Consider the following 14,114-nt stretch of genomic DNA (forward strand, 5'->3'; position numbering starts at 1 on the left):
AACGTGCGAGCATAAGGATGCTAATTAAAACATGCCCTAAAACTAACCATCGTAAGCTGGTAAAATAAAAGGGAGAAAGAAATGGGGGTTGGAAGACATGCATCACACACACGCACACTTATCTACAACAGTTGTGCCCTCTCGACGAAGGGTCAGAATGAATATTACAGAACCAACTAGCTAATCTAAGCTAATCTAATTAAACTAGTTATTACACAACAGAATTAATAACAATCTACAACTAATTATTACACAAGTTTGTATGTGCATTCATTGCATATTGAGTTGCGCAATTCGGCCCCTCGGCCATCATGCACCGAGATGCGTGATTGGTGGCCTGAGGGTCCAAACCTACACTCCCTTGAGCTTATGTAATGATAGGGAGGGTGGTCGCGCATACATGTGTTGCAAATACTTTGCCATACCCCTTTCTTGCCCTCTATTGTAGAAAATCAGAAACCAGCAGCAAAAACTGGTTGGCCGACCAGATAAATTGGTTGGCCGACCATTTTTTCTGGTTTTCACCATAAAAAATGGTCGGCAGGTGGTCTCCAAGGCCAATATCTGGTCAGCAGCATCCCCACAGATTCCCAAGGTGGAGTTCGCACAAACCAAACACAACTCACGCGCCACGCCGTACACTATGCACCAACCCCCCAAAACGAATCACACCCCGAAGGACTAAGAAGCGCGACGAACGTGCAAAAACATTTAGAGAAGCCAAGCAAGCACCGGTTAGCGCAAATGCAAATAACAAACGCGACAGGCAACTTCCGAGGGACATACTTTTGGCAACAAGCTTCCACTAGGAAAGCACAGGTAACTCGTTCACATGTCAAAGTCAACCAAATGGCAATTACTCGAGGGACATGCATTTCGCAAGGCAACTTGTACGTAAGTCAAGGCCAAACCTAATGGCAATTACCCGGGGGACAAGGCATGCTTGCCAAGGTCGTGGCATGCTATGTTGTTGTCCAAGGCCATGGCATGCCATGCTGCTGGACAAGGCTGTGGCAAGGCATGCTGCTAGCCAAGGCGTTGGCATGGCATTCTGCTGGCCAAGGCGTTGGCATGGCAAGCTACTGGCGGTGGCATGGCATGGCATGGCATGCTGCTGGCCAAGGCCTTGGCATTCTATGTTGCTAGCCAAGGCTGTGGCGTGGCATGCTGCAGGCATGGACAAGGCTAAGGCCTTGGCCTTGGCCTTAGCTACGGTTGGGCTACGTTGGCTGTGGCCTTGGCCTTGGCCATGCGGCCTTGGCTGGGCTGCCCCAGCTGCGGCCTTGGTCTTGGCCTTGGCCATGCGGCCTAGGCTGGGCTGCCCCAGCTGCGGCCTTGGCCACGCGGCCTTGGCTAGGCCGCCCTAGCTGCGGCCTTGGCCTTGGCTGCGGCTGCGGCTGCGGCTGGGCGGCCTTGGCCTTGGCTGCAGCTGGACGGCCTTGGCCTTGGCCTTGCCTTGGCTACTGCCTTAGCCTTGGCCTTGGCCACGCGGCCTTGGCCTTGGTCTTGGCTGTTATTCTTATCATTAGACGTTCATTACATGCGAAGGCGTGCGCGAATGTGCCCGCAATCGACGCCCGCGGTAAAAAGACCGTGTGCGCAGTATGCGCACAGGCCACGCCAGCCAGGCCGTGTGCATGCCAGGCCATGCTATCTAGGCTGCGTGCATGCCAGGCTACCCAGGCTGCATGCATGACAGGCTGCTTAGGCTCATGACCCAAACTCATGACCTAACAAATAAACCCAACTCTCTTCAAACCCTAACCCCCAATCTCGTGATTCGACATAATATGCATAAAAATATAAACTTTTGTATTTTTACAAAGAAAATACCGCAAATCTATACATAAACGTTAGTATTGAAAAAGAAGTAGAAACCCCTACCTCTTGAAGCCAAGAGATGACGACCCAAAATCAATAGCGACGAAACCACGAACAATTGGACCAAAAAAAAGCCCTTGACAAGATCTACACTTTTTCTCAAAGGACCAAGGTGAAAAGATCACTCTAAGTGAGTAGATCTAGTGGTCTTAGTGCCAAAAGCTTGATTTCAGAGAGAAAGAAGAGAACTCACGGTTTGAGAGAGAGGAAAGAGGAGAAAAAGTGAAATGAAATGTGTTTGGAGCCTATTTATAGTAGTAGAAAAGTAAACCTAAGGTCAATAAAATAATAGGCCCAAAACCCCCCAAAGGTAGGGCCCATTCGAACCCAAAAAAATCTGAAAAAAAACACGCAGGGGTCGACCCTTCGGGCAAGGGGGTTGACCCTTTAGGTAGAAAAGACAATCTGGCACAAGCAAGGGGGTCGACCTTTAGATAGGAGGGGGTCGACCCTATTTTCCAGCAACCAAAACACAGATTCTGTAACATAAGAGGGTCGACCCTCCCCAGACCGATGTCTACCCTATTTTCCAACAACACTTCGAGAAACTTCACCAATAGGTAAGGGTCGACCCTTAGGAACGCTGGTGTCGACCCTATAATAGAATTTCTAAGTTCCCAAGGAACTTTTTGACGGGAACAAGCGCAAACAAACAAACCCAACGAGTTTAAATCGGATCACACCTCCAAAACCAACATTTAGCAACTCCAAAACTCCCAAAAGATAAAAATAAGGGAATTAAATACACACTCCAAAGGATTAAAGGATGCGGGTGTTACGAACTCCCCACCTGAGGAAATTTCATCTCCGAAATAGAAGAAGGCCAAGCAAAAGGTAGTATAAACCCAATAAGAAACACAACCTCTCACCTACAACTAGTTCTACACTTGGGATAGATTCCCAGATTCGGATTCAATATCGCAATGCCCTGAGGACACCCAAACAAGAAGAATTACAAGGAAGAGATCATGATCACTCTTTCGACCAACATACTCATTGAAGTCCAAGAGACATGGAATAACGCCAATTACTAGTACGTCCAAGGAAGATCAACAACTCTTCAACCAGCAACAACGTGTACCACTACCACCAGACAACCAATTCCCAATTTGGAAGAAAAATGAAAACCACCATTAAACCAAAAATTCGGCTGACACTAACAAAAGCGAATGGCACACCACAATGTATGGTCCATCACAACAATTTCAATTCGCACAAAGCTTAGCAACATTTCCAATTATTTATACAGCCTGACATTCAAAGATAAGACAATAAAAACCGTTCACATTTATATGTATATATAAAATTTTCTTTCTCAAACGGTGTCCCATCTTCATCATTTATCATCAAAGTACATTTGTAAATCTAAAATTTTCATAGCAATTACATTTACCATCAATCAACATTTAGTTTCCGCTCAATCAACAAGCCATTCATTAACACAACTTTGATTAAATTCTTAGCATTTAGTCGACCGTGTCATTCCAAGTCACAACACAAAGAAACGAAACGTTCATTTGCCAAATTATTCTCATCATTTACCCGGTGAGTTTCAACCATCACGCAATAATTTTCGTCACCCATCCGGTGACTTCACAACACCTTTACCATACACGTTTGTAATAACAACAAACAATAACAATCCAGTACATCCGAGGAGTAATAAAACATATACGACTTTCCAAAAATTGAAATGAAAATAGAACTACTACAAGTTCGGCAGGCTCAACACCAGCTCCAAGTACAAAGTTAGCTACAAAGCCTACCAATAATAAAGACACTGTCAGACGAGGAAGAGTGTTTGCGTTGGTTCCGGGTGACGTGCAAAATGCTGCAACAGTGATGTCAGGTACAATTACTGTTCACGGTCATTCTGCTTATGTGCTATTTGATTCTGGTTCTACCCATTCCTTTGTGTCCAAAATATTTGTTCAAAATTTAGATAGACCTGAGGAATTATTACCTTATGTATTGTGTGTGTCTTCACCTTTGGGGGATTATATGTCACGCCCCAAACCCGCCCCTAAAAGTTCGGGCATGACCCATACAGAAACGGACACTTAACCTGATATACATATCATATGGGGCCTGAACAGAAGCATTTAATATAATAAAATAACACAGAAAAGCATCCATTGAGCTAAACCTAACATGCTAGGATCACATTCGTGACAGTCATTTATTTTTAGACATACCCATACACATACATGACCGCATAAACCAACATTGGTATAGAAAGGGGTCATATACATACATTTTAACCTTAGGTAAATAATTAAAGTGCAAGCCAAAATCTTAACAAAACTTGACATAAATGCATAGACTTGGTCTGGGAGCCTGGGCATACTGAGGTTGACAACTGAAGGGTGAGCTTCAGGGGTTAAGACGGACTCCCAAAGTGATTACCTACAGAACAAACATAATATAAAGTGAGCGAAGCTCAGTGAATAATAGCACATAAATGATTCAATGCTCAACTTGAATTATAACACATATCAATGCATACATAAATAATGAGGCATAAGGTTAATTGATTCTGTATTAATTCTTGAACGGCCTAAGGCCCAGTCTTGAAACATATTGACTTGAAACATAATATCTTGGAACATAATGGCTTTAAGCCCTTGAACAAAGTGGCGACAGCCCTTGAACATATTAGCATTAAACTTTTAAACATGTTGGCATATAGCCCTTGTACATATGGCATGAAGCCCTTGATCATATGGCATGAAGCCCTTGATCATATGTGTATGAATTCAAGAGGTGTCTCACATGGACTTTAGAGGTGACTCACATCGTAGCACTTAGTTCCGTGTAGCACTTTGTTTCATATTATAATACCTTATCCGGAATGGCCATAGGCCTCATAACTTGCACATATGTATGGACTCAAGAGGTGGCTCGTACGGATTCTAGAGATGATTCGCATTGCAGCACTTAGTTCCGTACAGCACTTTGTTCCATACCGAAAATACAGAATGGCCTCTGGCCTCATAGATCATATAGAATGGCCATAGGCCCAGATTGGCTATAAGCCTCACTCATATATGTATGGACTCAAGAGGTGGCTCACATGGATTCTAGAGGTGACTCACAATGTAGCACTTAGTTCCAAGTAGCACTTTGTTCCATACCAGTAATTAACAGGTTTTACAGACCAACCATACATATTATAAACGGAAACAATTTCATACATATGCATTATGCTTAATTCATAAACAAAAATCAGAATTCAAACTTAATTATACTTGGCACTTCAATAGTGCTAACAAGTCAATGTAAAGCATTCTTGTTCCTCGGTACTAAGAACTTGTAATGTCCTTGAACTTATAACATACGTGAACTTGTAATAGACTTAAAGTTGTAACAGACTTAAACTTATAACATACGTAAACTTGTATATACTTGAACTTGTAACATGCGTATGCTCGTAACATACTTGAACTCGTAACATACTTGAAAACACGGTATTATTACCCTCAGGTAAGGGTCGTGTGCTACAGATGTCATGAATACTTTACATGTATGGCTAACTGTTCTTTACTTCCAAAACGTAACATATTAGAACATAGAACATTTCTTGTTATATCGTGTCATTACAGTACACTTAGCAAAGACAGAACAGGTTACATCATAATGTGGGCTACATGACAAGGTCATCGATATTGAATTCTGTCTTTGGGTTGAGCCATCCGTAAATCAATCCGTTGTTTATCATAATGCTTAGCAGGTATTAACGTATAAAACAATCCGTGGTCTTAGCTAATTATTCGTTAAGAAATAGCGTAGTTCACTTGATCTATTAATAGCATATAGAAGTATACACCTTTGTTTGCTCATTCATATATGTTACCATATTTGGCTTGTACTTAGCAGAGTACTACTGGTAGCTGTTACATCATTCACACGAGTTAACATAATTAACTTAAGTTTAACAGGACGTTCCTGATAATTGCTAATGAGAGATAAGCACATTTACAAATTGAATGATTTCAGAGATACGTGAATACCATGATTCCATAGTGCTTATACATTCCCTTGGTTCGTCATGAACCACTATAGATATCTTGCACATAATGTTAGTATTCTTTGTTAATCAACATACTTGCAAGAAATAAAATGTTAACAATAAGAATCATTAACGATCATTGAATGTACGACTACTGTACTTCTACTCACAGTGTTCAGATGCTTGGTCCGCCCATGTAGCTGACCCTACACAATTCATAATACACATAGAAATCGGGTGACATATAATTATTCCGTTCTTAACTTGTTTAATTCTCTTTATACCAATTACACATCAATTTACAATTCAACATAATTCAAACTAAATCCTTGAATCCCATTTCAACATTCCACAACCGAGTTCATGTCATCCATATCCTTAATAAATTATTTTCCCAATTTTTCCTTTACATTAAAGCATGAATTACAACGTTCATAACAAAGTTCATTCGCAAATTTTAAACATAATTTTCAAACATTTCCAAATTTCAATTAAACTTGCACATATCTAATTCAATATCTCAATTTCATTATTCTACTTTTAATTTGGGCCAAATCATTGGTTATCATCATTAATCAACCTAGGGTTTCAAGAAAATATTGAAATTTCAAGAAAAATACAAACTTATTAACCCATTACTTTTTATTCCAATTTTCCCAATGATTATACATCTAGGAGTCACAATCTATCATTTTAACCCACCAATTTAACTTCCAACATCTCCAACTCTAAACCCTTAATTCTCAAGTTGGACATAATATGCTCAAAACTGTAGATTTTGTTTGTATATACACAAAATTCCATAATTCCATCCATAAATGCAAATATTGAAAGGGAATAAGGACCCCTACCTCAAGAATTAAGCAAAGGAGCAAAGATTGAGAAGAATTCTCCAAAAAATTCGAATTTCAATCGGTTGGAAATGTTGACCCTTTCTTGTTCTCCATCCTTGATGTAAGATTCATGGTGGATTTGTTGATAAAAGTGGAGGAAATCAAGGTTTTGGGAGCTAGGGTTTCGGACATGGAAGAGGGGAGAAGAAGAGAGGAAAAGAAAATGTAAGAAATGGGCCAAAAATCTCGTTTTTGAGTTGTTGTCCCGTACAGCCCGCACGTGCGGCGCTATTTCTTGCACGTGCGGCTCTGCTTCCAGCACAGATGTAAAAACTTCAAACGGGTATAACTCTCTCATCGGAACTCCGTTCTAGGTCGTTCTTGTGTCTAAATTGAAGCCCCAGAAATAAGCTTTCCAATGGTTCTAACCTCACATTCAAATTCAAAGTGTGGAAAAAGAAAAGGGCAAATGAGTGACGGTTGATCGTAGAATAATTATCCGGATTATACTCTTTGGTCCAATCTTACTTTACCATCATACCACCACCTCAATCCATACCCCAAAATAAGATAAAAACATTCTCAATTCCAATATATATAGTTGAATTAAAACACATTAACCCCTAATTAAATAAGGATGACTTTTGGGGTCATTACATTCTATGGTTTGTACTTCTGTTTATTTTGCTTGTGAACTCCTAATTGGGGATGTTCGGGTATATGCCAACTTGCTATCGCTTGACATGACTCACTTCGATATCGTTTTGGGAATGGATTTGTTAAGTGAGCATCGAGTGACTATTGATTGTGTGACCAAGCAAATCAGTTTCCACCCACCGGGGCAGTCAGAATTCACTTTTAAGGGGCATGAAGTGATTTCTCCATCCTATCTAATTTCCGCAATGAAGCCATACAAATTAATACAAAAAAGGGGTCAGGGATATTTGTGCAGTGTCTTGAAAGGGCAATCAACGAATAGGGGTACTGACATGATTCCAGTTGTCTGTGAATTTCTGGATGTTTTTTTGGAGGAGTTACCAGGAGAGTTAGTAGACCTTGAAATCGGGTTTACAATTGAAGTGGTGCCCAGAACTCAACCCATTTGTAAAACTCCTTATAGGATGTCATCGGTTGAGATGAAAGAATTGAAAGTCCAGTTGCAAGATTTACTTGATAAGGGGTTCATTCACCCGAGCATTTCTCCTTGGAGTGCACCAGTCCTTTTTGTGAAAAAGAAAGATGGAACACTTCGATTATGTGTGGATTACAGGGAGCTTAACAAGGTAACAATCAAGAATAAGTACCCGCTACCTCGCATCGATGATTTATTTGACCAACTACAATGGGGCACAATTCTTTTCAAAGATTGATTTACGATCTGGATATCACCAACTAAAGGTTAAAGCCGATGATGTTGAGAAAACTGCCTTTCGAACCCGATATGGTCATTATGAATTCTTAGTTATGCCCTTTGGAGTTACCAACGCACCGACGACATTTATGGATTTAATGAATCGTGTCTTCAAGCCATACTTGGATGAATTCGTAGTGGTATTTATTGAGGACATTCTTATTTATTCAAAGAATGCAGAAGCTCATGAGCACCATCTTCGTCTAATTCTTCAGACGCTCCGAAACAAGAAGTTGTATGCTAAGTTGAAGAAATGTGAGTTCTGGCTACATGAAGTAGCATTCTTGGGACATGTGATAACGAAGGAGGGTGTCTCGGTTGACCCACAAAAGATTGAAGCAATCGTAAATTGGCCAACCCCTACTAATGTGACCGAGGTGCGTAGTTTCTTGGGATTAGTCGGGCACTACCAAGGGTTTGTGAAAGATTTCTCTAAAATTTCCGTGCCACTTACCCAATTCACTCAGAAAGGAGTGTTGTTTGAATGGTCAGAACAGCGGGAGTTTGCCTTCCAGGAATTGAAAACAAAGTTAACTACAGCACCTATTCTTGCTTTACCGTCTGGCACTGAAGGATTTGTGATCTACAGTGATGCGTCTTATAAAGGATTAGGGTGTGTACTTATGCAAAATGGAGTGTCATCGCTTATGCTTCTCGACAACTTAAACCCCATGAAAATAACTATCCCACCCATGACCTTGAGCTAGCGGCGGTGGTCTTTGCTTTGAAGATATGGTGACATTATTTATATGGCACTACCTGTGAAATCTACATTGATCATAAGAGCCTCAAGTACCTCAAGGAGTTGAATATGCAAAAACGACGATGGTTCGAACTTATTAAGGACTATGATTTACAGATCCATTACCATCCCGGTAAAGCCAATACAGTTGCAGATGCACTTAGTCGAAAAGGTATGGTAAATTTGCTTACGGAGCGAAAGGATTTATCACTTGAATTAGAAAGGATGAACGTAGATATTGTGATGCATGGACGGGACGCTATGGTGGCAGCAATAACAGCCCAACCAACATTAATTGAAGAAATCAAGCAGCGGTAGATGGAAGATGAATCTTTAAAGAAGATCTGTAATGAGTTGGAGACAAAACCAAGACCCGGATTCGATTTTGCAAATTCGGTGCTCCAATTTCAAGGCAGATTATGTGTTCCCAATGTGTCGGAAATTAAAAAAATTTGATGGAAAAAGCACATGCCTCAAGATTTTCAATACATCCCGGGAATACTAAGATGTATCGAGATTTAAAGCAAAATTTTTGGTGGCCCAATATGAAGAAGAAAATTGCGGACTTTGTCTCAAAATGTTTACAATGTCAACAAGTGAAAGCAGAGCATCAGAGACCGACAGGGTTGCTGCAACCCCTTCCAATTCCGAAATGGAAGTGGGAACACTTGACTATGGATTTTGTTGTAGGTTTACCACAGACTCCTCAGGGTATGAACTCTATATGGGTCATTGTAGACCGGTTAACCAAATTCGCTCATTTCCTACTTGTGAAAACTCAGTACAACGTGGATATACTTGTTGTGATTTATGTGAATGAAATTGTAAGACTCCATGGTGTTCCAATCTCAATTGTGTCAAACAGGGATCCAAAATTTGTTTCAAGATTTTGGCAAAGTTTACAGGATGCGATGGGTACAACGTTAAAGTTTAGCACAGCTTTTCACCCTTAGACAGATGGGCAATCTGAGAGAACAATACAAACCTTAGAAGATATGTTACAAATGTGTGTTTTGGATTTTCAGGGAAGTTGGGAGATTCATCTGCCGTTGGTCGAGTTTGCATACAATAATAGTTACCATTCGAGCATTGGAATGGCACCTTATGAAGCTTTATATGGAAGACCATGTCGTCCCCCGTGTGTTGGGCCGACGTCGGAGATATATCATTGTTAGGGCCTGAAATTGTACAGCTGACGACTAAAAAGATTAAAACTATTCGAGAAAGATTGAAAACCGCTCAAAGTAGACAAAAAAGTTATGCGGATAACCGACAAAGAGATTTGGAGTTTGAGGTAGGTAGTCATGTTTTTGTGAAAGTCACTCCGATGAAGGGGCAACCAAGGTTCAGAAAAAGGGGTAAGTTAACACCCCAATATGTTGGTCCATTCCAAGTTCTGGAGAAAGTGGGTTCGGTGGCTTACCGAGTTGCTCTTCCACCAAGTATGAGTCAAGTACATAATGTGTTCCATATATCTATGCTTCGAGGTTACCTTCCAGATCCGTCTCATGTCATAGACTATCATCACATTACACTTGATGACAAATTAACCTATGAAGAAAAGCCAATCCGGATTTTGGATCGGCAAGTGAAACAGCTACGGAATCGAGAAATCCCAATGGTAAAAGTGGAATGGCAAGAACATTATGGGACTGAATCTACTTTGGGAGAAAGAATAGGAAATGCAACACCAGTATCCAAAATTGTTTCTATCATAAGGTAAAACAAGTTTAAGGGACCAAACTTATTTAAGGGAGGGAGAGTGTAATAACCCGACCCTCCTATATGCTTTCTGGTATGCTTTTGGTCTCTTATTATGTGCATTTATCTGAGAAATGTGAAATTTCATGTGAAGTTAAGTTTAATTGTGTAAATTATCTAATTGTAAGTTATATCTGTCGATTAGGGGAAAAATCTGTTACAATTGTGACGTTTGGATCAGAAATTGAGAGCCTTAGAGGCTTGATAATCCAAAACTGACTGTATAATTGTGATAAGCATGATTTTTAGATTATAATAGGAATTTTTATAAAAAATTGATTCAGAATGATTAAACTGATTAAATTTCTTTTGTCAACTCTTATATGACTCTTATTTACCTCTTTTAAACTCTTAACTTAGAAAACTCATCATATAAAAATATCTCCTGAGAGAGAGAGAGAGAGAGAGAGTTATAGAGGGAGAATAGGAGGAGAAAGCTTCAACAAGAGGGAACATTGGAGAATTGAGAAAAATTTTGGTGATTTGAGCTCAAGGTAGGTTCAATCCACCTAAATTAACCCCTCACTTGGACTTGAGTAAGGGTTTCGTTTGTATCCATGTGATTAGGGTTTGTAATTGAAGCCATGTGTGCAATAATTGACTAATAGTAAGGATGTTTGTATCACTTGGTTATTTTGAGTTATTTTGAGCTTTATGGAGGAATTACATCTTGCCCTTGATTTTTTTTTCATGTTGAACTCACATGGTTATATATGTATATAACTCATATCAAATATAATCAAACATAAGAATATTGAGTGTGATCATGAATTTGAAAAGAACAAAGACTTAATTGAGTTTATGATTCATGTTAGTATGATGTTATATCATATTATTGCTTTGATTTCACCATTTTCTACTCTATAATGTGTTGGTTGTGTGAAATTTTGCCTAAATCCGAACTGCTCAAAAATAGAGGCAACGACCGACCGTATGCAAACAGAGGCGCAACCGCACGTGCGGGGCTCACATTCGCACGTGCAGAAAACAAGGGAATCGAACTTTGAGGCACTGCAATATATGCACGTGCGGGGTGCACATGCAGCCCACCTTCCCGCACGTGCGGCGAGGGGCCTTCGCACGTGCGACCCATGGGGAGAAATTCTTTGTCCTCCATTTCTTCTGTTTGACCCTCTGGGATTGTTAAAATGTGTGTTTGAAACTTTTAAAATGTTGGTAATTTAATAGAGATTGAACGAATCAGATATTGGTTAAAAGGAAAAGGGACTAAGTTGTGAGTTTCATGTACGTGTAGGTCACATTCAGGAAGGGACTATCGCTCTACCACAACACTGTGAGTAATAGTACTGTAGTGATATATTTTGTTTACTGTTAATAATTATTATTAAAGTTCTGTTATTTGTAAGTAAACTATGTCTCCTCATGATGAACAATTAGAAAACTTATGTGCATTATTGAGTAACGATATCTTTATGGACCTGAGGTCATTTTGCCTTGCTAACGATGGGCTCGAGGTCGTTCAGTTATAAGCCACTGAGTCTGGATAGATCTAAGGTAGAGGAAGGTGAGGACATACTGATGTCTCACTGACCGAATGTGATTTGAATTGAGTATGATTCATGGCCTATGGCCAAGAGAGGTGGTGTACATGTCGATGTTCTATCTACCCTCCAATGTTTAGACAGCTATTGATATGTGGGTCTGAGGCCGTTTTGTATAATATTTTGGGCCTGAGGCCGTTCTACATGATGTTGGCCTTGAGGCCATTTTGTGTAAATATTGGGCCCAAGGCCGTTTGGAAATGGTTACTGAACAAGATCAAACATGTGACCTATGCGCATATATGCATTGTGATTCATGTTTATTCATTTGAGTTTCCTACATACTATTATTCACTGAGCCCTGCTCACTCTGTGTTATGTCTGTCTCTGTAGGTAATCAACCAGGAGGTCAGTTTTAGTCCAGCCTAACAGCTATCTTCGATCATCCCGCTGTGTCCAAGCAATTCAGTGAAGTTACCCATTTTTGTGAAGTTCCTTTCTTTGCTCATAGCATTGGTCAGTGGTTTTTGTCAAATGTAGTAAAGTGTGTATAACCTTCACTATCGATGCATTAGTTATACCCCCAGTTGCGGGGATGGGACTGTATATATGTGTGTGTATAACTATCTCTTATATGTATGTTCCTTATGTGTTGGGCTAATTGATGGATTGTTTTGTGATCCTGGCATGTAAGCGTTAGCTCAATGGATGTTTATTTTAAATTGATAATTGCTTCCGTTCAGGCCCCATATTACATAATTATTGAGTTTTGAGACTGTTATCGAGTTGGTCATGCCCAAACTTTTAGGGGCGAGTTTGGGGGTGTGACAGTTCATCTCCACTATGCAACTTAATCTAATTCACCAATTTTCTACTTTCACAATTCAAACATTGACATTCTCACTGGCACCAATTGTCCCTATCTGAGGTTCAGCACACACCCCTTAACATCTTACAATTCATACTCATAGTTACCATTTTTCATTCACATGTAGACTAGACCAAGAAATTTTTGATGTTTCACCCTCAACCCAAGGAATTTCCATCCACTTGAAACAAGCCTCATCCAAGCCTTGCCATTACATACGGGATACTCCACACTCACGAAACCCTTCCAAGACACTTTTCGAACTTGTGACTCTTCTCATACTTAAGCATTCCAAAGTGACTATTTGTCACTCAAACTCCCATATCAACCAATCGGTTAACCATTCAATAAAACATAAATTTGACACTCAAACATCCACAGGTTGCCCTAAATCAAATACTCCGAGATGGAGCTCTACACACCATTCCCCATACTTCTAGGATTTTACCATACTCCTCAAGTACACGTTGTACTAGTACTATTCCTAACAATCCCATCACTCTTGCGCCGATATGGCAACACTAATTCTAAATCACACTAAACATTCATCACCCATACAACACCATCTATAAAGATTACAATCCACATTCCTTCTCAAGAACCACTCCTAGCATTTAATTATCAAGTTTCCTTCATACCCATGAACTCTGTACAAGCCTTAACCATGTCACTCAACACTTAAATATCACAAACCCTCTTTCTCACCCTCATCATCATGAAACACAATTCTCACACTCATTTTTCAAACCTTTCACAATATTCTACATAACTCACACTAAGCTCATACCATCCAATGATTTCACCTCATCTCAAATATACTCCCTGACAGCTCTTAATATCTCAATAACAACATCTAACATCAATGAACCGACTTCCCTTCCCTGAGACACTTACTCTTCCTGCCAGAACAAGAAAGCAACCTAACGTATAGTCACATAGCACATAAACAAAATTCAAGCAACAAACCACATAATTGAGTCAAGTCTACAAGGATAACCACTTGTCTCGTAACTTCCAAGGAACTCCCACTAGAAACCACGTTGATCAGATGTGTTTCCAATGAGATCTCAAAGCAAGTTAGTTGGCCACAAGTTCTATCCAAGAAGC

General features: G+C 40.1%; 1 protein-coding gene across 4 annotated transcripts in view; it reads left to right on the forward strand.

The window, feature by feature from the left end:
- Positions 1-12,881, forward strand: part of LOC114296317 (uncharacterized) — a 56,638-nt gene extending 43,757 nt beyond the window's left edge. For 2 of the 4 annotated variants that reach the window (XM_082909672.1, XM_082909671.1), the window contains exons 7-8: positions 11,893-11,931; positions 12,533-12,881. In XM_082909672.1, coding sequence (XP_082765798.1) covers positions 11,893-11,931; positions 12,533-12,558 — 65 coding nt within the window. In that variant the 3' untranslated portion in view covers positions 12,559-12,881. The remainder of the gene's footprint in view (positions 1-11,892; positions 11,932-12,532) is intronic. The other 2 variants (XM_082909675.1, XM_082909674.1) reach the window with 1 other exon arrangement.
- The last annotated feature ends 1,233 nt before the right edge of the window (positions 12,882-14,114 follow it).

Source organism: Camellia sinensis, chromosome 15, assembly GCF_055761805.1.
Source record: "Camellia sinensis isolate YWXY chromosome 15, ASM5576180v1, whole genome shotgun sequence".
NCBI classification, from domain to species: Eukaryota; Viridiplantae; Streptophyta; class Magnoliopsida; order Ericales; family Theaceae; genus Camellia; species Camellia sinensis.